The 22,311-nt window shown below is 42.1% G+C and overlaps 1 protein-coding gene across 1 annotated transcript; it reads left to right on the plus strand.

Annotated features, from left to right (window-relative positions):
- Positions 1-226: 226 nt before the first annotated feature.
- On the plus strand, positions 227-22,305 carry LOC138086917 (putative serine protease 46). Its single transcript, XM_068981607.1, has 5 exons — positions 227-308; positions 3,144-3,321; positions 3,502-3,758; positions 4,513-4,676; positions 22,051-22,305. The coding sequence occupies exons 1-5, from the start codon at positions 227-229 to the stop codon at positions 22,303-22,305; spliced, it is 936 nt and encodes a 311-aa protein (XP_068837708.1).
- Positions 22,306-22,311: the final 6 nt, after the last annotated feature.

A 22,311-nucleotide genomic window follows, 5' to 3' on the forward strand; every position in this document is an offset into this window, starting at 1 on the left:
TTGGGCTTGGCAACAGGTGCACCATACCAGAGGGCTGTCTGGCAACAGCATCACATCACAACACTGGCAGGTCATGACCCAGACCACACTGTCTCCTTAGCTTCCTGATTCTGCCCCACTTCCTGCTATATAAACAAACCATGAGTTCTAGAATTCTCACACAGTGGAGATGCCCTGCCCCCGAGTCCCATTATGAGAACCAGTGAGAGCTGTTCCCTTGCTTGCTATGGCCTGTGGGCAGGGAGCTCTTCAGGGCCTCGCATCTCCATTTTCTTCTGCCAGGGCTGACAGTCACCTCTATGTTGAAGGTAGGGCTTTGGGAACATGAGAGAAAGGCAGGAGGACTCTCCTTGGGTACCCATGTCAGCGGTCCTCATGCCTGAAGGGCCTCCATTTGTTCTTGATGGGCACGTCCTCACCAGGCTGCGTGGTGTGCCAAGCGTGGGGACCCAGACAGTGTCAAGGCAGTTCCTGTGTGCAGGTGACCATGGACATGAGGAAAGAGCCTTATTAACTAATAATCTGTGGAATGAGTGAGCTCATTAGGGAGGCACAGTCTCAGAGAAGCAGGACTTGTGCTGAGGGCAGTGTGGTGTGTAGGTGGCCGCTCAGCCACGGAGGGATCATTCACACGCTTAGGTCTCAGCAGCCCAGGAGGTGGGCCATTTCACCGTGGGAACCTGCGGCCCGGAGAGCTAAATGCTTATGGAGCCAGGATTCAACACCGATTTTCAATAGACTCTTTGGGGGTAAAAATTTTGGACCCCATATGACAAAGTTTGGGATCCCACCCTAACTGACCACATGTAATATTGTGGTGGCAGCCCTTGGCAGCATATTTCCCCTTGGCAGAAAATATGCTGGCATGGCATCTGTTGGTAGGGATGTGTCCCCCAACTTAGGGACTTTGTCCTTTTCCCTTACTGTGTGACTTGCCTTCCCAGACCACTTCCTTAAGTGAGGGACTGAATGAATGAGTGCTGTCCTGCTCTCTGCTGTCCTCAGGCATCTGTGGCGTTTGGGGCTGGTGAGGCTGTGCACTGCTCCTCGTTGCTGATGGCTGTGCCTGTGATGATGTGGGGGTGAGGAGCTGCGACCTTGTAGGGATGGAGGTCATGAGCCAAGACAGGTGTCTCCATCACCATGTGTGAGTGCAGGTGGTGAGATCAGAATACAGCTTGTGAGTGGGAGTGCTTGGACTCTGGAACTCCGAGAAGGGGTGGATGTGATCTGCAGTGGTCTCTTGGAGCCACTAAGTGTCCCCTGTGTGTGGAGTCATATCACTGTGCCTTTGAGAAGATTGATCTGCAGCATCTCATGCCCCCAAATTAATCCATCCTGGTTCCCTAAAGATTCAGCTGCTGTACTTGGTGCTGGCATCTCCAAGCTGAATCCTGCAAATCTTGCATAAGCTTTTGGGGGAAGAGATCAGAGTCAGTGTTGTCCTGGAGGTGAGTTCTGCGGAGTACTATTTTCTGAAATGGAAGAACCCACTACAGTTGGGGAGCACAGAAGCAAAGCCCAACCCTTCCTCCTAGAGCTGTCAGTTCCTTCCTTGCCCCTCACTGGCCCCAACGGCGGGAGTGGGAGGAGAAGGGGCTGCATTGAACTAGATATGAGATTTAGATTTTCAAGTGGTGAAGTTCATTCTGTGGGACCCTGGCTCTCCAGGGCCTTAGCCTTGTGAGAAAGGAAAGGGCAAGACTTTGGAAGCCATCTCTTTCCTCCCAGAGTCTCCACTGGGGTAGGCTGTAATCTGAAACAAGGTAGCCATAAACCAACCACAGTATATGAGAAAGGCGGGAAAATATAGCCACCCCACCTTGGAGCAGACAGAAAATAGGACAGCAAGCCGTTGGCCAGAGACATGGGCAAGAATGGAGCAATGAGAGGGCAAGGTAGACAAAGCTCCATGGAGATGTTGGGGCCTGTGTGGGTGCCTGTGGATCCCTGTAGGGAGCCACTGGTTGAGGGTAAAGGTGACCAGCCTCAGGTGTGGCAAGGAAGCCAGCCACCCACATCTGATAGCAGTACCAAGAGCCCTTGGACATGGTGGAACAAGACCAGACATCAGTGGTTTGGGACTCTCTGAGGGATTGCTATGAGGCATGGCCCAGTCGATGTTCCTGCTAGTGTATGGGTTGCAATAGATTATTAGCCTGCTCTGTTTGTTGTTGTATCCTCTCCACCACCACCATAATTCACCTCCTGCCCCTTCCCCCCATTCCTAGGCAAGGACAAGCTTTGCTTGCTGCTGCTGAGTCCCTGAAGCTCTGGGTGGCACTGCACGCTGAACTGCTTAGGGAAGCACTTGCTGGAGCCACGTCTGCTTGAGACAGTGTAAACACATGTCCAAGTTTGCATGTAATGAGGAGGTCTCTGACCTCCCTGTGACGGCTTCTAGACCAGTCCAAACTTGACAGCAGGTTATACATTGATAAAAAACCTTTTCGTCTTTAATCTCAGTCTCCAACCTTTGCTGTAGAATTTCTCCGTTTCCTGTCCTCGATGATGTTGAGTTATCAAATACTAGTCCAGGAAGGTCCAGTTCAAAATCTCGGTCTCGTAGCCGGTTCAATGCAGCCCTGGCTCCACCCACTCATGCTGCTGGGGCCAGTGAGGGGCAAGGAGGGAACTGACAAGCATCTTTACTCATTTCCGGTTATGGTCACAGAGAGCACACCTCCAGGGCTGGTGGTCCATGGAGGCAGGCCCTGGAGTTGTACAATGTGACATGACTGTCCGTTGCTTTCTGGCTACAACTGACTAGCAGCCCTGCTCATTGTGCCCCATCACTTAGTGCTTGACTGACTCTCATCCCTCCGATGATTCTCTTTTCCCTTTCACTCCCCTAACCTTTTGCTTGTGTTAACAAGGGAGAAGGGATGACTCCTGGGCTGTTGGATCGGAACAAGCCCTGGAGAGGTTGTCTGGTCCCCATTGTTTGGAGGCTCTCTTTTTAGCATGGGGCTCCTGCTGCCTCTGGGCCTTTGGTTGCCAGTTTGGGGGTGGTGAGAAAAGTCCCTCCCCACGTGTGCAGGTGGCAGTGGCTGCTTGTGGCGGCTGGAAGTCTGAGGGCTGCCCCTTGCTGCCCGAGAGTCTGCATGAGGCTGGCGTGGCTCCCTCTCTCTCTTTTTCCTAAGGGTCCTGGTCCCGGGGTTGTGGTCAGACTAACATCTCCTGCAAGAATGTGAACGGAAATCTAGTGGAGGTAGGCAAGTGGCCATGGCAGGTGAGCATCCTGTTCCTGGGCATGAGCATCTGCAGCGGCTCCCTCATCCACCGCCAGTGGGTCCTTACAGCGGCACACTGCTTACAGAGGTCAGTCAGGGTGGCCAGCGGTCTCTGGGGCTCTGCTTTTTGGCCTGGGAGGCCCCGCTGAATCTGGTAATCCGGGAGTAGGGGCCTGGCTGGGTAGCCCTGTGCTCAACTTGTGTCTCTCTACCTGTTCCATGTTTGACCTCACTGCTGGTGATCTGCCTCCTACCCGTGACCCTGCAGATCCAAGGACCCCTCGTCATACTCCGTGAAGATGGGAGTTCAGAGCCTCTCAGAAAATGGTACCGAACGTCCAGTCGCTCGCATCATGATTCATGAGGATTTCACTAACCTCTCCCAGGATCTTGCCCTCCTGAAGCTCGGGGACCCTGTCTCCTGGTCCCCACTCATCCAGCCTGTCTGTCTACCTAACCCCAAACTCAAGCCATCTTTTGGATCCCTGTGCTGGATGATCGGGTGGGGAAAAGTGGATATTCATGGTAAGTGAAAGCAGGCTGAGGTCTCAAGACACCTGCCTCTTCAGAACATAGCTCCACCAGGGGCTCCTCCATCCCATTCCTTTATTCACTCCATCAGCAAACATTTCCTGAACACCTAAATGTGCCGCACATTATCCTGAACTCTGTTGGTGGGAGAATATATACAGCACCCTGGTGTAAAAGACACCCATGATGTCCATGGATCTCAGTTCCCAAAGTTAAGTTAAGTCCAATGTCAAACTCTCACCTTGCAGCCTGGAAGGAAATTAACTTTGTTACTGGGATTCCCTGTCTGCAGGTGGCACAGGGGCCATGGTCTCAGGGGCTACTTAGACATTGGGTAGCCATTTACAACACTTGTTGCCTTGAGCACCAAGACTTCCTGTTCCCTGTTGGTGTCACTCTGAGGTCCTAGAATTGAGGAGCCTTTGTGGGGTCCTGCCTTCCAGGGGGTGGCTCTGTCTAGGCTTTAGGATCTTGCCACCTTGGCAGGTAGCAATGGAGCAGTGCTCCGCCACTCATGCTCATGAAACCTGAATCCTTGGCTTCATTCTGTGCCTGGATGTTGTTCTGAGCCCCTCAGGAGACTTTTGCTTAGACTTTTTAATGCGCTTGGGCATTTTCAGACTGCAGAGTGGAGCCTTTGTGAATCACTATCCTAGGAAATGGCCCTGCCTCCCACTTTATGAATCTGGATAGCTCCCAGATGGAGATGAGCTGAAGAGATAGTGAGGCAGGATCTCTCTCTCTCCAGTGAACCCACAGTCCCCCTACAGCCTTCAGCAGGTGGCTGTCAAGATCATCAATAATGATATCTGCAATCAACAGTACAAGTTCCTCTTCTTGACAAACCAGAAGAAGTTACTTGGGAATGACATGATTTGTGCCACCTCACATTTGGGCATGGACACCTGTCAGGTGAGCAGTGTCTAGACCTGGGCAAGAAGGTGACTTTTAGGGGTCGTGCATTCTTTCTCACATGGCACTGGGGGATTAAAAATCGCCTTTCCCTGGGCTTCAGTTTTCCCACTCCATAAAAATAGGGATGAAAATACTTTTCCCTCCTCTCCCCAATTATAGTTAATAATGGCAGTACTTACAGGGAACTGATGGGTGATAGGCTGTGCGTACTTTCATCTTTAATAGTCATTGCCAAATTGCTTTCCAAAGTGATTGTATTAATCTATGTTCTTACAGCAGTGTTTGAAAATTTCATTGCTCTATATCCTTGCCAACTTTTGGTATTGGTCAGACTAACATGTTTTCCATTCTGAGAATGAGAACTAGAGAACTAGTATCCTATGGTAGTCGCATGTACGTGTTCTAGTTACTAGTGTACTTGTGCGTCCTTTCATGTGTTTATTCACCATTCATGATTCTTTTTCTGTGAGTCACTTGTTCAGATATTTTATACATTTTCTATTGCTTGCCTTTTTCTCTTTATTATATTTTTATATTTTAGATACTGACTTTATGTTCATTATATATATTGCAAATATTTTCTTTTTGAAATCATTTTATATATACTGTCTTTGCTGAACAGCAATTTAGATTTTTTAAAATATTTTTTTGAAGTATAGTTGATTACAGTGTTGTGTTAGCAATTTAGTTTTTATTTCAGTCTAACATATATCCATATTTTCCCCTTTTGGCTTTTGCTTATTTAAGAAATCCTTCATTTTCCTGAGGTTATAAAGACATTTTCCTATGTTTTCTTTTTCCTAAAAGTTTGGAAATTTTGGTTTCTACATTTAGGTCTTGAATCATGTGCATTCATTTCGTGAACAGTGAAAGTTAGAGGTCTATTTTTCTTTATTTCTGTGTATGGACTACCAGTTTTTCCCAGTGTCATTCAGTGAAAAAACCATTTCCTCTACAGGGTGTCACCACTAATCTCATAAATCACATTTCTGTATACACAGAGGATAATTTCTTGAATTGGAAGTCTTAACTTTTTTTCATCTTTAATACAAGTGTTTCTTTTGTTTTTTTAAAATTGAAGTATAGTTGATTTATTGTGTTAGTTTCAGGTATATAGCATAGCGATTCAGTGTTTTTGCAGATTATATTCTATTATAGGTTATTACATGATAATGAGTATAATTTCTGTCCTGTACAATATATGCTTATTGCTTATCTATTTTATATATATTGAATAGTAGTTTGTATCTGTTAATCCCATACCCCTATTTTGTTCCTCCCTGCATCCCTTCTCCCTTTGGTAACCGCAAGACTGTTTTCTGTATCAGTGACTGTGTTTCTGTTTTGTGTATACATTCATTTGTATTCTTTTTTAGATTCCACATGTAAGTGATATCATATAGTATTTGTCTTTATCTGACTTATTTCACTAAGTGTAATGTTCTCTGGGTTCATCCACATTGCAAGTGGCATTATTTCATTCTTTTTTTTATTGACTGAGTTATATTCCATTGTGTGTGTGTGGGTATCATATCTCCTTAAGCCAGTTGTCTGTTGATGGGCACTTGGGTTGCTTCCATGCTGTTAAAGTGCTGCGCTCAATATGCCAGCAAATTTGGAAAACTGAGCAGTGGCCACAGGACTGGAAAAGGTCAGTTTTCTTTCCAATCCCAAAGAAAGGCAATGCCAAAGAATGCTCAAACTACCACACAATTGCACATCCTAACAAGAACATGCTCAAAATCCTCCAAGCTAGGCTTTAACAGTATGTAAACTGAGAACTTCCAGATGTACAAGCTGGATTTAGAAAAGGTAGAGGAACCAGAGATCAAACTGTCAACATCTGTTGGATCATAGAAAAAGGAAGAGAATTCAAGAAAAACATCTACTTCTGTTTCGTTGACTACACTAAAGCCTTTGTGTGGATCACAACAAATTAGGGAATTCTTAAAGAGATAGGAATACCAGACAAACTTACCTGCTTCCTGAGAAACCTGTATGCAGGTCAAGAAGCAATAGTTAGAACTGAACATGGAACAATAGACTGGTTCAAAATTGGGAAAGGTGTGTGTCAAAGCTGTATATTGTCACCCTGTTTATTTAACTTATATGTGGAGTACATCATGTGAAATGCTGGGCTGGATGAAGCATAAGCTGGAATCAACATTACCAGGAGAAATATCAATAACCTCAGGTATGCAGATGACACCACTCTTAAGGCAGAAAGTGGAAGAGGAACTAAAGAACCTCTTGATGAAGGTGAAAGAGGAGAGTGAAAGTGAAAGTCGTTCACTTACGTGTGACTCTTTGCAACTCTGTGAACTATATAGTCCATGGAATTTTCTAGGCCAGAATACTAGAGTAGGTAGCCTTTCCTTTCTCCAGGGGATCCTCCCAACCCAGTGACTGAACCCAGGTCTCCTGCATTGCAGTCAGATTCTTTACCAGCTGAGCCACAAGGGATGCCTAAGAATACTGTAGTGGATGGCCTATCCCTTCTCTAGTGGATCTTCCTGACCCAGGAATCCAACCAGGGTCTCCTGCATTGAGGTTGGATTCTTTACCAACCGAGTTATCAGGGAAGCCTGGAGAGTGAAAAAGCTGGCTTAAAACTCAACATTCAAAAAACTAAGGTCATGGCATCTGGTCACATCACTTCATGGCTAATAGATGGGGAAACAGTGGAAACAGTGGCAGACTTTATTTTCTTGGGCTCCAAAATCACTGCAGATAGTGATTGCAGCCATGAAATTAAAAGACTCTTGTTCCTTGGAAGAGATGCTATGAGAAACCTAGACAGCATATTAAAAAGCAGAGACATTACTTTGCTGACAAAGTTCTCCTAGTCAAAGCTATGGTTTTTCCAGTAGTCATGTATGGATCTGAGAGTTGGATCATAAAAAAGGCTGAGCACCGAAGAACTGATGCTTTCAAACTGTGGTGTTGGAGAAGACTCTTGAGAGTCCCGTGGACTGCAAGGAGATCAAACCAGTCAATCCTAAAAAATATCAACCCTGAATATTCATTGGAAGGACTGATACTGAAACTGAAATTCCAATACTTTGGCCACCTGATGTGAAGAGTCAATTCATTGGAAAAGACCCTGATACTGGGAAAGATAGAAGGCAGGAAAAGGGGATGACAGAGGATGAGGTGGTTGGATGGCGTCACCAACTCAATGGACATGAGTTTGAGTAAACTCTGGGAGATAGTGAAAGACAGGCAAGCCTGGCATTCTGCAGTCCATGGGGTCTCAAAGAATCAGATACAACTGAGCAACTGAACAACAACATATTAAATCTGTAGACTGAGTAGTATGGCCATTTTAATAATAATAATTTTGAAATCCAAGAGCACAGATTATCTTAGCGTTTCTTTCGGTCATCTTCAGTTTACTTCATCAGTGTTTTATAGTTCTCAGTGTATAGGTCTTTCATCTCCTTAGTTAAGATTATTCCTAGGGTTTTTTTTACATGATTTTGAACAGGATGGTTTTTTAATTTTCTCTTTCAGATATTTCACTAGGGTACAAAAATGCAACAAATTTTTGTATATTAATCTTGGATCCTTAAAACTTACTGAATTCATTTATTCTAATAGTTTTGGATGGAAACTTTAGGGTTCTTAATATAGGGTATCATGTCAACTGCAAATGTGACAATTTTATCTCTCCCCTTTCAATTTGCATATATTTTATTTCTTTTTCTTGTCTGATTGCTATGGATAGGGCTTCCAGTACTATATTAAATAACAGTGACCAAAAAAAAAAGAAAAAACAGTGACATGAATGGCATCCTTGTCTTCTTCCTGAATTCAGGAGGAAGGCTTTCAGCTTTTCACCATTGAATATTATGTTGGCCCTGATTTTGTCATAAGTGACCTTTATCATGTTGAGATATGTTTCCCCTATACCCACTTTGATGAGGGTTTTTATTATGAATGGATACTGAATTTTATTGATGTATTTCTTGGCATCGACTGAGATGATCATGTGGGTTTTCTTTCATTTTGTTAGTATGGTGTATCACATTGATTGACTTGTGTATGTTAAACCATCCTTGTGACCCTGGAGTAAACCCAATTTGATCGTGGTGTATGATCTCTTTAATGTATTGTTGGATTCAGTTTGCTAATATTTTATTAAGGATTTGTGCATCTATATTCATAAAAGATGTTGGCCTGTAATTTTCTTTTCTGATCTTTATCTAGTTTTGATATTAGGGTAATGGTGGCCTCATAAAATGAATTTGAGAGTATCCAAATTCACTCTTTAGTTTTTTGGAATAGTTGGAGAAGGATAGGTATAACTTTTTCTTTTTTTCTGTGTTTCTAGAATTCCTTAGTGAAGCTGTTCAGACCTGAACCTCCAGGGAAGTCCCTAAAAATAAACTGATTCTTTTTTTTTTTTGCCTCATGTGGGATCTTCGTTCCAGGACCAGGGATTGAACCCATGTCCCCTCAGTGGAAGCACAGAGTCTTAACCACTGGACAGATCTGAGCTTTTGTTTGCAGGCCATGTTTTTGTTTGTTTATTTTACAGAATCTGTTTCACTTGTAAAGACTGTGATTAGTCTATTGAAATTGTCTGTTTCTTTTTGACTCAGTCTTGGCAAGCTATATGTTTCTAGAAATTTGTCCAGTTTTGTCCATTTCTTCTGTATTGTCCAATTTGCTGACATTTAAGTCTTTATAGTATTTTCTTATGATTTTTGTATATCTATGATATTGATTGTTATTTCTTTTCTTTCTTTCTTATTTTGTTTATTTGGGTCCTCTTTTCTTTTTGATGAGCCTGGCTAAATGTTTATCAAATTTTGTTAATCTTTTCAAAAGAAACAGCCCTTGGTTTCATCCTTCTTTTCTATTTTTTAAAATCTCTGTTTTACTTATTTCATCTCTGATCTTTATGATTTCCTTCCTTCTGCCAACTTTGGAATTTCTTTGTTCTTTTCCTAATTCTTTTAGGTGGTAGGTTAGGTTGTTTATTTGAAATTTTTCTTTTTTTTTTTTCCTTGAGGAAGGCCTTCTCTCAGAATGGTTTTGTCTTTGATATCATCATTGACTCATTGATTTTTAGTAGCATGTTGTTTAGTCTCCATATATTTGTTTTCCAGTTTTTCTGTAGTTGATTTCTAGTTTTATATTGTTGTGGTCAGAAAGATGCTTGATATAATTTCTATCCTATTGAATTTGTTGAGGCTGGTTTTGTGACCTAGTGTGTGGAATAACCTGGAGAACATTCCATGCTCACTTGAAAAGAGTGTGTATTCTATTTTTTTTTTTTTTAATGTTGTGTCCTGTAGATATCAGGTACAACTGATCTTTGGTGTCACTTAGGAACTCTGTTGCCTCACTGATTTTCTTTCTGAATGATCTGTCCTTTGAGATCAGTAGGGTGTTAAAGTCTCCTACTGCTTCTGCATTATTGTCAGTTTCTCCCTTTATGTCTGTTAGTATTTGCTTTGTATTTAATTGCTCCTTTATTAAGGGTGTGTGTTAACAAGTGTAATATCCTCTTCTTGTAGTGACCCCTTTATCATTATACAGTGTGCTTCTTCGTCTTTTATTATGGCCTTTGTTTTAGAGTCTGTTTCGTCTCATGTGAGTATTGCTACCCCCACCTTTTATCATTTCCATTTGCATGAATTCCATTTTCTGTCCCCTCGCTTTCAGTCTGCTTATGTCTTTTGCCCTGAACTGAGTCTCTTGTAAGCAGCGTAATGAAGGGTCTCATTTTGTTTTTTTGGTATCCAGTAAGTCACTCTATGTCTTTTGATCAGAGGATTTAGTCCGTTGACGTTTAAACTTTTTATTGGCAGGTATGTACTTATTGCTATTTTCTTCCTTGCTTTCCAGTGTGTTTGTAGTTCTCACTTGTTCCTTTCTTCTTCCTTTTGCTTTTCCAATGTGGCTTGATAATTTTCTTTAATAGCATGCTTGAGGTCTTTTCTATTTGGTTTTTGTGTATACACAGCCTATAATAAGTATGCTTTTGATTTGTGGTTACCATGGAATTTATATATGTTGATCCATAATTATATCTAGTTGCTTTAAAAAGAAGTCATTCAAGTTCAAATACATTCTAAAAGATCTGCTTATTTACTCCCCTCCTCCAGATTTTGTGTTTTTGATGTCATATTTTACATCTTCATGCTTGCCCCTTTACTGTTTATTGTGGTGATAGCTTATGGTGAATGGTGTCAGATTCATGATCTCTGAAGAAGATTTAGCTTTGGGACCAGGGACCAGGCATGATCACTCAAGAGCTTTTGCATAGCAGAGAATTACTGAAGTGAAAAAGGGACAGAGAAATCTTCTGACATAGACTTCAGAAGGGGAATGGAAAGTGCCCCCATCCCTATTCTTAGCAAGGAAATTATATATATTTTAATTGGTTATTACAATAAATTAAATAATGTCTCAAGATTGTAAAGATCTTACTAGACCCACTCCCATAATATACATTTTAAGATAACAGGATTAGTCAGAAGGTTTTCAGGAAAGAGAAACATGTCCTCAAGCAGGATACATTATTGTTATATAATCCTTACTAAGGAATAGAAAAAAAAGTTTGTCCTTTCCTTCTCCTTGAGAGCCTCAGACCCCTTTCTCCTCCTTGGGGACCCTGGACTTTTTAATCAACCTGCCTAGGAATTGACTGTCTCAGTAGTTATAGGTGCTTTTATAGTTTTTTGTTTGTTTTTTATTCTATGTTTTGAATTATTTAAGTGATCGTCAATGCTTACTATATAGTTTGCCTTTCCTATTGGGATTTTCCTTTCCCTATAGATTGTTTCTTTTCCATTTAGAGAAGATGCTCAACATTTCTTTTAGAGTGGTTTAGTGTAACTGAATTCTTTTAGTGTTGCTTGTCTGAGAAATTTTTTTCTCTCTATTTCTGTTCTAAATTATAATATTGTTGGGTAGAGTATCCTAGGTTTCAGGTCTTTCCCTTTTCATGAATTTGAGTATATTATGCCACTTCTTTCTGGTCTGCAAAGCTTTTGCAGAGAAAGCAGCTGATAGCTTTAAGGGGGTTCCCTTGTACATGACTCTGTTTTTCTCTTGCTGCCTTTAGGATTCTCTCTTTAACTTTTGCCATTTAAAATATTTCTTTATTTATGGCTGTGTTGGTTATTTGTTGCTGCAAGTAGGGGCTAGTAATTGTGATGCAAAGGCTTCTCATTGTGATGACTTCTCTTGTTGCAGAGCGTGGGCTCTAGGTGGGGTAGGCTTCAGTAGTTATGGTGCACAGGCTTAGTTGCCCCACTGCATATGGAACCTTCCCAGACTAGGGGTCCAACCCATGTCCTCTGTGTTGCAAGGTGGATTTTTAACTACTGGACCACCAGGGAAGCCCTTATTTTTGCCATTTTAGCTATAATATGTATTGGTGTGGGGATGTTTTGATTCACTTTGTTTGGGACCCTCTGTGCTTTCTGTACCTGGATATGTTTTCTCCTTTAGGCTTAGGAAGTTTTTAGCCATAATTTCTTCAAATACATTTTCTTTTTGTAAAAATTATTTATTTGACTGTGCTGGGTCTTTGTTAACGCACGGGCTTTCACTCATTGCGGCGAGTGGGGGCTCTTCTTCATTGTGGTGTTCGGGCTTCCTATTGCGGTGGCTTCTCTTTTTGCGGAGCATGGGCTCTAGGCACACAGGCTTTAGTAGATGTGGGGCATGGGTTCAGCAGTTGTGGCTCAGGGGCTCAGGTGATCCACGGCATGTGGGATCTTCCGGGACCAGGGATTGAACTCATGTCCTCTGCATTGGCAGGTGGAATGCCAATCACTGGACCACCAGGGAAGTTCCTTCAAATACATCCTTCCCTCTCTTCTCCTTCTGGAATTCCTATTATGCATACATTGGCACCTTTATATTACACCATAGATCTCATATTTTGCTTTATTTATTTATTTTTTGTCTTTCACTTGTCTCTCTGCTGTTCAGATTTGGTGATTTCCATTATTCTATCTTCCGGATCTCTTATGTATTCTTCTTTGTTATTTTGTTGGCTATTCATTGCCTCTAGAGTGCCTTTTTTTTTTTTAATTTTAAAATCTTTAATTCTTACATGTGTTCCCAAACATGAACCCCCCTCCCACCTCCCTCCCCATAACATCTCTGTGGGTCATCCCCATGCACCATCCCCAAGCATGCTGTATCCTGCGTCAGACATAGACTGCCGATTCAATTCTTACATGATAGTATACATGATAGAATGCCATTCTCCAAAATCATCCCACCCTCTCCCTCTCCCTCTGAGTCCAAAAGTCCGTTATACACAGCTGTGTCTTTTTTCCTGTCTTGCATACAGGGTCGTCATTGCCATCTTTCTAAATTCCATATATATGTGTTAGTATACTGTATTGGTGTTTTTCTTTCTGGCTTACTTCACTCTGTATAATCGGCTCCAGTTTCATCCATCTCATCAGAACTGATTCAAATGAATTCTTTTTAACGGCTGAGTAATACTCCATTGTGTATATGTACCACAGCTTTCTTATCCATTCATCTGCTGATGGACATCTAGGTTGTTTCCATGTCCTGGCTATTATAAACAGTGCTGCGATGAACATTGGGGTACATGTGTCTCTTTCAATTCTGGTTTCCTCGGTGTGTATGCCCAGCAGTGGGATTGCTGGGTCATAAGGTAGTTCTATTTGCAATTTTTTAAGGAATCTCCACACTGTTCTCCATAGTGGCTGTACTAGTTTGCATTCCCACCAACAGTGTAGGAGGGTTCCCTTTTCTCCTAGAGTGCCTTTTATCTCAGAAGTTGATTTACCTATTTCTGATTGGGCCTTCTTTGTAGTTCTGCTTTCTTGTTAAAGTCATCTATGTTTATCCTGATATTCTTTCTTAATTCACTTAGCATTTTTATTACCAACTTAAAAAACATTTATTTATTTGGCTGCACTAGGTCTTAGCTGTGGCACGGGCAATTGTCAATCTTCATTTCAACATGTGGTATCTTTAGTTGGGTCATGAGAACTCTTAGTTGTAACACATGGGGTCTAGTTCCTTGATCAGGAATTGAACCCAGGCCCCTTGCATTGGGCACGCAGAGTCTTAGCCACTGGACCACCAAGGAAGTCCCTATTACCAACTTTTTGAACTCAGTGTCTGGTAGACTGATTATCTGTTTCATTATTTGTTCTACAAAGGGGTTTTCTTTTGTTCTTTCAGCTGGGAGTAAGTTTCTTTCTTTTAATTTTACTTAACTTTCTCTGTCTCTATGAATCTAGGTTAAACACAGTTGTCTGCTGTGGTCTTGAAGGGGTGGTGTTTTTATGTGGAAGTGTCCCTTCATAGACTGTGTGTGCCCAGTGTCTTTGGTGTGAGGGCTGGATTTGATGTGGATGCCAGCCAAGTCTTTCCTCATGGTGTGCTGGCCACTATCACCTTGACAGAAGGTGTGGCTGCTGTTAGAGGAGCTAGAGACTGTGCAGGGTGTGAGCTGGGACTTCCTCTCTGCTCCCTCTGTGTGGCCGCCCCGTCAGGGGTGGAGTTTGCTCCCACATTGCTGGGAAACCCTGAGATCGAATTCAAGCTAATTCTGTTCCCTTTAAGTACATGTTTTTCTTCTCCCTACACTGGGGCTTTTGCCCCACAGGAGGGGAGTGCTGGAGTAGATGGGGCTTGTGTGCTCACACAGGGCTGTTGCGCTGTCAGTGTAGGCTTCGGGGGCTCCGCTCACACGTAGCCCAAGACTGAGTCTTTCCCCTGCTTGGTTGTCCCACTTCGGTGCTGTGTCGTGGTGCGGAATGGGAGTGGGGATGGTGGTGTTGGTTGCAAGGGTTCAAGTGGCTGTACTGCCACCAGAGGCCCAGGCTGTCTGTGTGGTGCTGTTTGAGTAAGTGCCAACCATGGCCACTGTCTCCACATTTGGACCCCACCCCAGACCCCTGTGCCGCCTCTGCCTTGCTAGGCTGAGTCTTTTCTCAGGACCCAGCTGCCCTCCATTCTGTGCCAAGCTGTGGCATCATGAGAGTGGGGTTTAAGTTTAAGGCAGTAAGGCAGCAGTCATTAGGCAGATGTCTCTCTAGCTTGTCATTAAGCTAGCACTGGCACACTCCTCGTGCGTGGCATCTAGGTTTCTCCGGCCTATCTGTCCCAGTGATTCTCCCAGCAGCCAAGGGCGCTTGTCTCCTCCATGTAGGACCCCAGGACTGGGATGGCCAGTCTATGGCTTGACTGGCTCACCGCTCAAGGTGAGGTTTTACTGGGCAGTCTTTCTTCTCCTCTTAGGCCCCTTCCAGGGGCGCAGGTCCTGACCCGATGCTTTTTTTCCTGTCACACTTGGTTACATGGGGATCCTTCTTGCAGCCTTGGTTGTCCAGGAGTTCTGCAAGTTCCAGATGTATCTTTTTTAGATTCTTTTCCTGTATGGACCATTACAGAGTATTGAGTAGAGCTCCCTGCGCTATACAGTAGGTCCTCATTAGTTATCTACTGAGAAATTTGACTTTAAATCAAGTCTAGCTTTGCGCTTATTGTGTGGATGTGTATATTCTGATTTCTAAACTGGGACATTTATATGATAGTGTAATCACAGTGATTATGATTACAATAATCACAGTGAGCAAAACATTCTGATTCTGCCCAGTTTTTACCCAGGATCAAGGCACAAAGGGGGTTCAAATGAAGATGTTTATTGTGTTCAGTGTACCATTTACACTTTTCCCTGTCCTTTGCCCATGTTTTTCTATTAAACTACTTTTCTTTTTATTGATTTGTAAGAACTGTAGATATTATATGCTGTGGGTAATTACTGGTAAGGAACATCATGTCTTTTTCAACTTAATTTTAGTGGCTTATAAAATATGTGTATATACACACACATACTTATGGATAGAGAAGATAAGACAAATATGGTTAAACATGAAATCAGTGGGTCTGAGTAAAAATATTAAACTCATAACTTTAAGTCTTTTTTTGTTAATTAATTAATTTGACTGTTGGTTCCCCTGGGCCTTAGTTGCTGTGCTCGGGCTTGCTCTAGATGCGGCGAGTAGTAGCTGCTCTTCGTTGCGGTGGAGCGCTGGTTCCTTGCTGCGGTGGCTCCTTTCCTGGAGCACAGGCTCTAGGCTCGGGCTTTAACAGTTGTGGTGCACGGGCGTAGCTGGTCCGGACCTGTGGAATCTTCCTAGACCAGGGATCAAACTCAGGTCCCCGTCATTGGCAGGCGGATTCCTATCTACTGCACCATCAGGGAAGTCTTGTAAGTCTTAAATTACTTCAAAATCAAAAGGGTTTTTTTTTTTTTTTTTAAACTTTGGAAACAGGAAGTTTTAACCCTTTGTGAAGTGCTTGACAATTTCACCCTGCTTGTTCATGATTTACCTTCTTTGGGTATGGATTTGTTCTCATAGAGTTAATTACAATTTCCATATGTTCACATTTATCATTATTTCTCTTAGTGATTGCAGTTTTTGTGCTGTGCTTAGAAATCTTTCCCACTCTAAGATTTTTAAAATTCTTTACTCATATATGTCCTTAATTATTTTCTTTAAATATTTTAATTTTGATTCATCTGGAAGGGTGAGAGAAGAAACCAGTTAGGTCAACAATTTTTATTGAATACCTTTTTGGGGCAATGAATTAGAAATGCCCTCTTTATTATATTATACATTTCCATCTTATTTTGTGTATTTCTGCCCTTTGCAGTCTCATTCCTATGCCGCCACCACTGTTTTGAAATTATTATTGCTCTACAATTCCTTTTTGTGTGTAGTAAGGCAAGTCCTCCTTTATTATTTTTATTTTAAAGAATTTACCTGGCTATTCTCCCATGTTCATTCGAATTGAACAATCTTTGTCTCAAGGTATTTTATAATTTCTTCTTTGATTTCATTATTGACTCACTGGTGTTTTAGTAGCATGTTGTATAGTCTCCATATGTTCTTTTGTCCCCATTTTCTCTTGAACAGTCTTAGTATAATATAAAAGGAAAGTCATGTGGTGATTTTGGTGGAAATTAATAGATTGATTTGGGAAAATAGACCCTATTTTGCTTTATTTCTTTGTGTCCCTAGAGCAGCAGTTTATATAGCTTTCTCCATATAGTTATTGCATGCCTGCTTCTTAAGTTTATTCCTAGGTGTTTCATGTCACCTCTCTGTCATGAGCAGTTTTTTTTAAAGTGTATTTTCTGTTTGTATTATATCAATATATTGATTTTTGTGTGTATTTACTTTATAATAAGCAAGCTTCCTAGGTATAGTGGATTCTCTTTAATTTTGTAGGCCCAGAAACATATCATGTGCAAACAGTGATAAATTTGTCTCCTACTTTTCAATATTATGCCTATTTCTTTTTCTACTTTTTTGCAATGTCAAAAATCATATTCCAGAACAATCCCTCTGTCTTCCGTGAGACACTGTGCTATCTTGTTTTAGTTATATGTCTTATAAACAATATAAGGCTCAGTGCCTTATACTTTCCAACACATTAGGGAGGCTTTTCTTTAACCCATTTATCAAGAAGAATATTTCTTTTTATACCCCTCACTTTATGTACTGGTTTGATTCTTTTTCCACTCCACTTTTTCCCTCTAGTTGTTTAGAAGCTGTTGTATTTCAGGGTCATTCTCCTGTTGGTCACCTGATAGTTTCCACACATGTATTTAAATTTAACACCCAGGGTTAATCAACGTCTACAGCTTCCTCAGAAGAACAAGAACCTTCCTTCCTTTTGACTTGCCCTACTTCCATCCACCAGACTCATTTTATTGAAAACATCTAGGAGTTCAGCTCACTGAACCCTTTTATTATATCCCAAGAGTTTTTGCTGACTCTCTTGGGCTTTCCAGGTCTATGCCCATGTAAGCTGTGATTAGTGATGATTTTGCCTCTTTCGTTTTCATGCTTTTTACTTTTCCCATTATTCTGGGTACTGTCCCTGAGAGCAGCCTGGAATTGTGGCTCTGCTTTTTCTTGTTGCTGACCTTCTTGGACGTGCTTCCCACACTTCATTCCGAAGCATCTTGCTAAGATAGCATAGCATCCGTGGAGGAGAGAGCAAGTGCTTTCTGTTTCATTGTGGCATTTTATTTCAGGAACGCATGCTAAACTTCATAAAACGTGTTTTCTGCAGCTATCAAGGTGACTCTATACTCTTCATCATGCTAAACTGGTTCTGTGAACAGATCCCTTGTGTCCATTTACCCTGCCTGCTAGGATCAGCCCTCCCTGGCCATAGTGTGCTTTGGTTTCATTCATCTGTTGTGTTCAGATTTATAACCTCCTTTTTTAGGATATGTTTAATTTCTTTCTTCATCCCATAGACCACCCTGTACTGGGCCCTGGACCAGACACAGGACGGTGGTGGCGCACAGCCCAGGAAAGGGGCGGCAGGGAGCCGCAGCGTGAGGCGCCATACACGCAGTCAGCATTGTGTTTTGTTTGCCTCCAGGGAGGCTGGGCTGCATTTAAGGTGTGTTGAGAAAGGCACTCCCCTTGTTAAATTATAGAGTCACAACTATGCTCCACTTGAAAGTACAGTCTATGTTCTAGAACATTTGAAATGACATAAATTATCTGCTCCTTGAATGCTAGAAAGAAGTTGCCTGTAAAACCACATAGACCTGTTCTCATTTGAAGGGGTAGTTCTTGAGCAGTATTTTATGTTATTTTGTCCATAGTTATTGGCTTATGATTTGTATTTTCTTAGGAATTATTCACTTCATCTAGAATTTAAATCCATAAGGAGAAAGTTATTAACAGTCTTCAGATCCTAGAAAGTGTATTTTCCCTGGATCTGATTTTAATCTCTTCTACTTACACCACAAAATATTTGCATTTTCTTCCTCTTTCAATTTTCCTTGGTAGGACTTAAAAGGTGTTTATCTATTTTGTTGTTTTTTAAGAAAAAGTGATTGATTTTATTTCTCAAGTCTATGATTTTTTTTGCTTTCTAATGCATGGCATCTCCTTTTTGCCTTTATTAATTCCATTTTAAGTGTCTTCAACTGAATGTGCAGTGATAAATAATTCATAATAATTTATTTTCATTCCCTCTTGTTTGATGTTAAAAGTATTTAGACTAAGACTATTCTGTGTGCAATTTTGGCCCACATCCCATGGGCTTTGCAATATATGGTATTCTCATTTTTCTGCATTCCAACTGTAGATTTTAATTCTGTTTTTATTTTAGCACTTTTGAAAGTTAATTTTTCCCTCTGAGGGGGGTGTTTCACATTTTTTTATTGGGTTCTGGCTTTATTTCACTGTAATAAGAGAATATCCACATAGGATCCTTCTTTTGCCCTCCAATTTTCTCTCTCTTTTTCTCTGACTTTTCTTGAACTCTAGATTCCCAGAGTCCCGTCAACCATATCTCTCAGGTAAGGGTCCTCACACTATCATTACTAGCTTAATTATCACTGGCTTGATTTTCCCCTTCATCTTCCATTTTCTCTCCCCACATAAGGCCCCTACTGAAATGTGTTTGCTGCTGCTGCTGCTGCTAACTCGCTTCAGTCGTGTCCGACTCTGTGGGACCCCACAGACAGCAGCCCACTAGGCTTCTCTGTCCCTGGGATTCTCCAGGTGAGAATACTGGAGTGGGTTGCCATTTCCTTCTCCAATGCATGAAAGTAAAAAGTGAAAGTGAAGTCGCTCAGTCATGCCCGACTCTTAGAGACCCCATGGACTGCAGCCTACCAGGCTCCTCCGTCCATGGGATTTTCCAGGCAAAAGTACTGGAGTGGGTTGCCATTGCCTTCTCCGAAATGTGTTTAGTAATGTCTTTAAAGATGTTTGTATCTTTGAAAAATGTGTAGCATGATATATGGGTATTTTAATTTACATAACTGATGTTGTTCTACATTCCCCTCCTGTATTTGTTTGTTGAGGAATCTCAGTTTGTTAGCGAACCCACATTAGTTTTATTCTTTTGAGTCATTTTCCCCATGTGCCCTATGTCAAATCTTTCTCTCTTCTCCCTTTTGGGAGGAGCCCATAATTTTCAGTTACTTTCAGTTAGTAAATGTCTTGTCTTATTATAAGCCTCAGTTTAAAAATCACTTTGATTTAAACTTCACCAAGCCCGCTCTACCTCCCTGGAGTTTTGTTATGGTGGGGTCCAAATTAATTTTTCTCTGTCAATTTCCCTACCACCTACAACAGAGACCTCCTTTTGACAGTCATGACACTTTCTGGAGCATGTGCCAGGTTTTCTCACTTGCAGGCATCTGGCTGGCTCTCCATTGCCCCCGTGGTCTATTTTTCTATTGCTATGCTAGTGCCATAGTTTGTATAATTATAGCTTTGAAATATATCTAACTCTGGTTAGATATAACTCCAGTCCCCAGCCTCTCCAGTTTGCTCTTTTTTTCTCAAACTTGTCATAGAATTCATGGCCTTTATCCTTTAATATTAGTTCTAGAATCAGATTGTCAAGGTCCTGAAAAAATACTGGTAGCATTTTACTTGGAATTGCTTGAATGTTAGAGGTCAATGCAAGAACTGACATTGTCACAATATTTTGACTGTTTCACTCTCTAATGAATAGAGATAAAAGATATTTATAAAATGTGTTTGGAGAACAAAGAATAACACAGTCAATACCCATACCTTCACCACCACGCCTACAAAATAGTGCATCACCAGAAACTTTGAGGCTCTCATGTGATGATTTCTGAATATCAAACTCTGAAGGCTCTGATGCTGCTTTTGGTTTTTTCTGCTGGCTGGCATTTGCTCTTGGTGCCTCAACTTCCCTGTGTGCGGGGTGATGTTTTAAGAGTGATGACATGCTCTTTAGAGTGTTCTTCATGGGAGTTCGCTGAAGCATGGCTTGAAAAGTGAGGTCCTTCAGACAGAATCTATATTTGCTTCTGCCAGGTACCAGGGCATAAAGCCAACCAAGAATCACTTTAAACGATGTTCTTGGCTCAATATTTTTTAATCACCCAGACAGTGTGAATTTGAATTACAAGTTCACATGAGGGCAGGTGTTCCCAGTTTATCCTCACGCAGAAGGTGTGGTCCTTTTTGGCAGGAATAACTTTTTGCAGGAGGTTTCCTCTTGGGCTCCCCATCTTGAGCAGGCTCTGAGCATTTTGTCTTTTGCACCCATGAATGAGGCTGTGAAAACCAAAGCTCAGTTTCACTGGGTTTGGTCCATGGCCTTGGGGCAAAAAGTCATCTTCTGGGCTTTGCTGGCAGCTCTCTGGGTTTCAGCCCTCCCTTGGGTTTTGCAATCTGAGGAGTCTATTTTCTTGCCAGCTCACCCATGCATTTAAAATGATAATTTAAAAAAACTCACATGTTATCTTCAGCAAGTGGGATAGGGGATCTAGCCTTCCATGCTGCAGGAAGCCAGATGCTGAGAACTGACAGTTTTACATTGTTTTAAATTGCCTCACCTAAGAACAATAGTATATCTGTATATTCATGTAGGTCTTCCTTTATCTTATTAAGTATGATTTTGTTATTTTTCCTTACATATTTTATGCACTCTTCATTAGATTATGTCTTATAAATCTTGGTTTGCTGCTGCGGCGGCTGCTAAGTCACTTCAGTTGTGTCTGACTCTGTGCGACCCCATAGACGGCAGCCCACCAGGCTCCCCTGTCCCTGGGATTCTCCAGGCAAGAATACTGGAGTGGGTTGCCATTTTCTTCTCCAATGCATGAAAGTGAAAAGTGAAAGTGAGGTCGCTCAGTTGTGTCCGACTCTTAGCGACCCCATGGACTGTAGCCTACCAGGCTCCTCTGTCCAGGAGATTCTCCAGGCAAGAATACTGGAGTGGGTTGCCATTTCCTTCTTCAAATCTTGGTTTACATTACATTAAAATATATATGTATACATATAGGGAGGGAGGGAGAGCGTGGGATATTTTTCTGATTTATAAAACTTTTCAACAATACTAAAAAGTATAGGATAGTTTAAAAAATCATAAACCCATCATCAGCAGAAATAAAAGCTGTTACCTTTTGATGTTTGCTGTTGTAAACATTATTCTTACATTTGCCTCTGCTTTTCATGAAAAGAGGGGGAACAGATTTGCATTTCAAATAGTTCATTATGCCAGCAGGATGGTAGGAAAGGAGAAAGTCAAGGGTAACACCTTGGAGGCCCACCACAATTTAGAGAGAGGGCAGAGGAGGGGACCAGGGAGTTATGGTCAGAGGGTTAGCAGGGGAGTGAAGAGAGGCCAATGCGATCCTGAGCTCAGGCCCCAGAACAGCGCTTCCATGTCACAGGGCAGGCTCCTAGCTATGCCTCATTATTGGGACAGCATGGGCCTAATACAGCTCGTGTTAAGAACATGGCCTGGGAAGGTGCAAGTTTATTTGTCCAGGACCTGCAAGGAGGCCCTCCTGCTGCCTCTCTTATGACGCCCTTACTCCCCTCCACAGAGTAACTCTGGCAATTCCCTGGTCTGCCAAATGGACAACACCTGGATTCAGATGGGGGTGGTGAGCTGGAGCTTTAGCTGCAACCGGCGCCACTTCCCGGGTATCTACACCAGCACCTCCTACTTCACTGACTGGATGAAGAAGCAGATCGGTGATGTGACGTTCGTCAGCAGGGCCGGGCCTGCCTGCCTTAGCCCGGTCTTCCTCACTAGTTCCATCCTGCTGATACCCTTGGGCTGCCTGTGGCTCCTGTGAATGTTT

This window comes from Capricornis sumatraensis, chromosome 10 (assembly GCF_032405125.1).
Source record: "Capricornis sumatraensis isolate serow.1 chromosome 10, serow.2, whole genome shotgun sequence".
NCBI lineage: Eukaryota > Metazoa > Chordata > Mammalia > Artiodactyla > Bovidae > Capricornis > Capricornis sumatraensis.

Coding starts and splice junctions, on each gene's coding strand:
- LOC138086917 (XM_068981607.1), top strand. CDS start 227: ATGGCCTGTGGGCAGGGAGCTCTTCAGGGCCTCGCATCTCCATTTTCT. Junction 309..3,143: donor CAGTCACCTCTATGTTGAAG/GTAGGGCTTTGG, acceptor CTTTTTCCTAAG/GGTCCTGGTCCCGGGGTTGT. Junction 3,322..3,501: donor GCGGCACACTGCTTACAGAG/GTCAGTCAGGGT, acceptor GTGACCCTGCAG/ATCCAAGGACCCCTCGTCAT.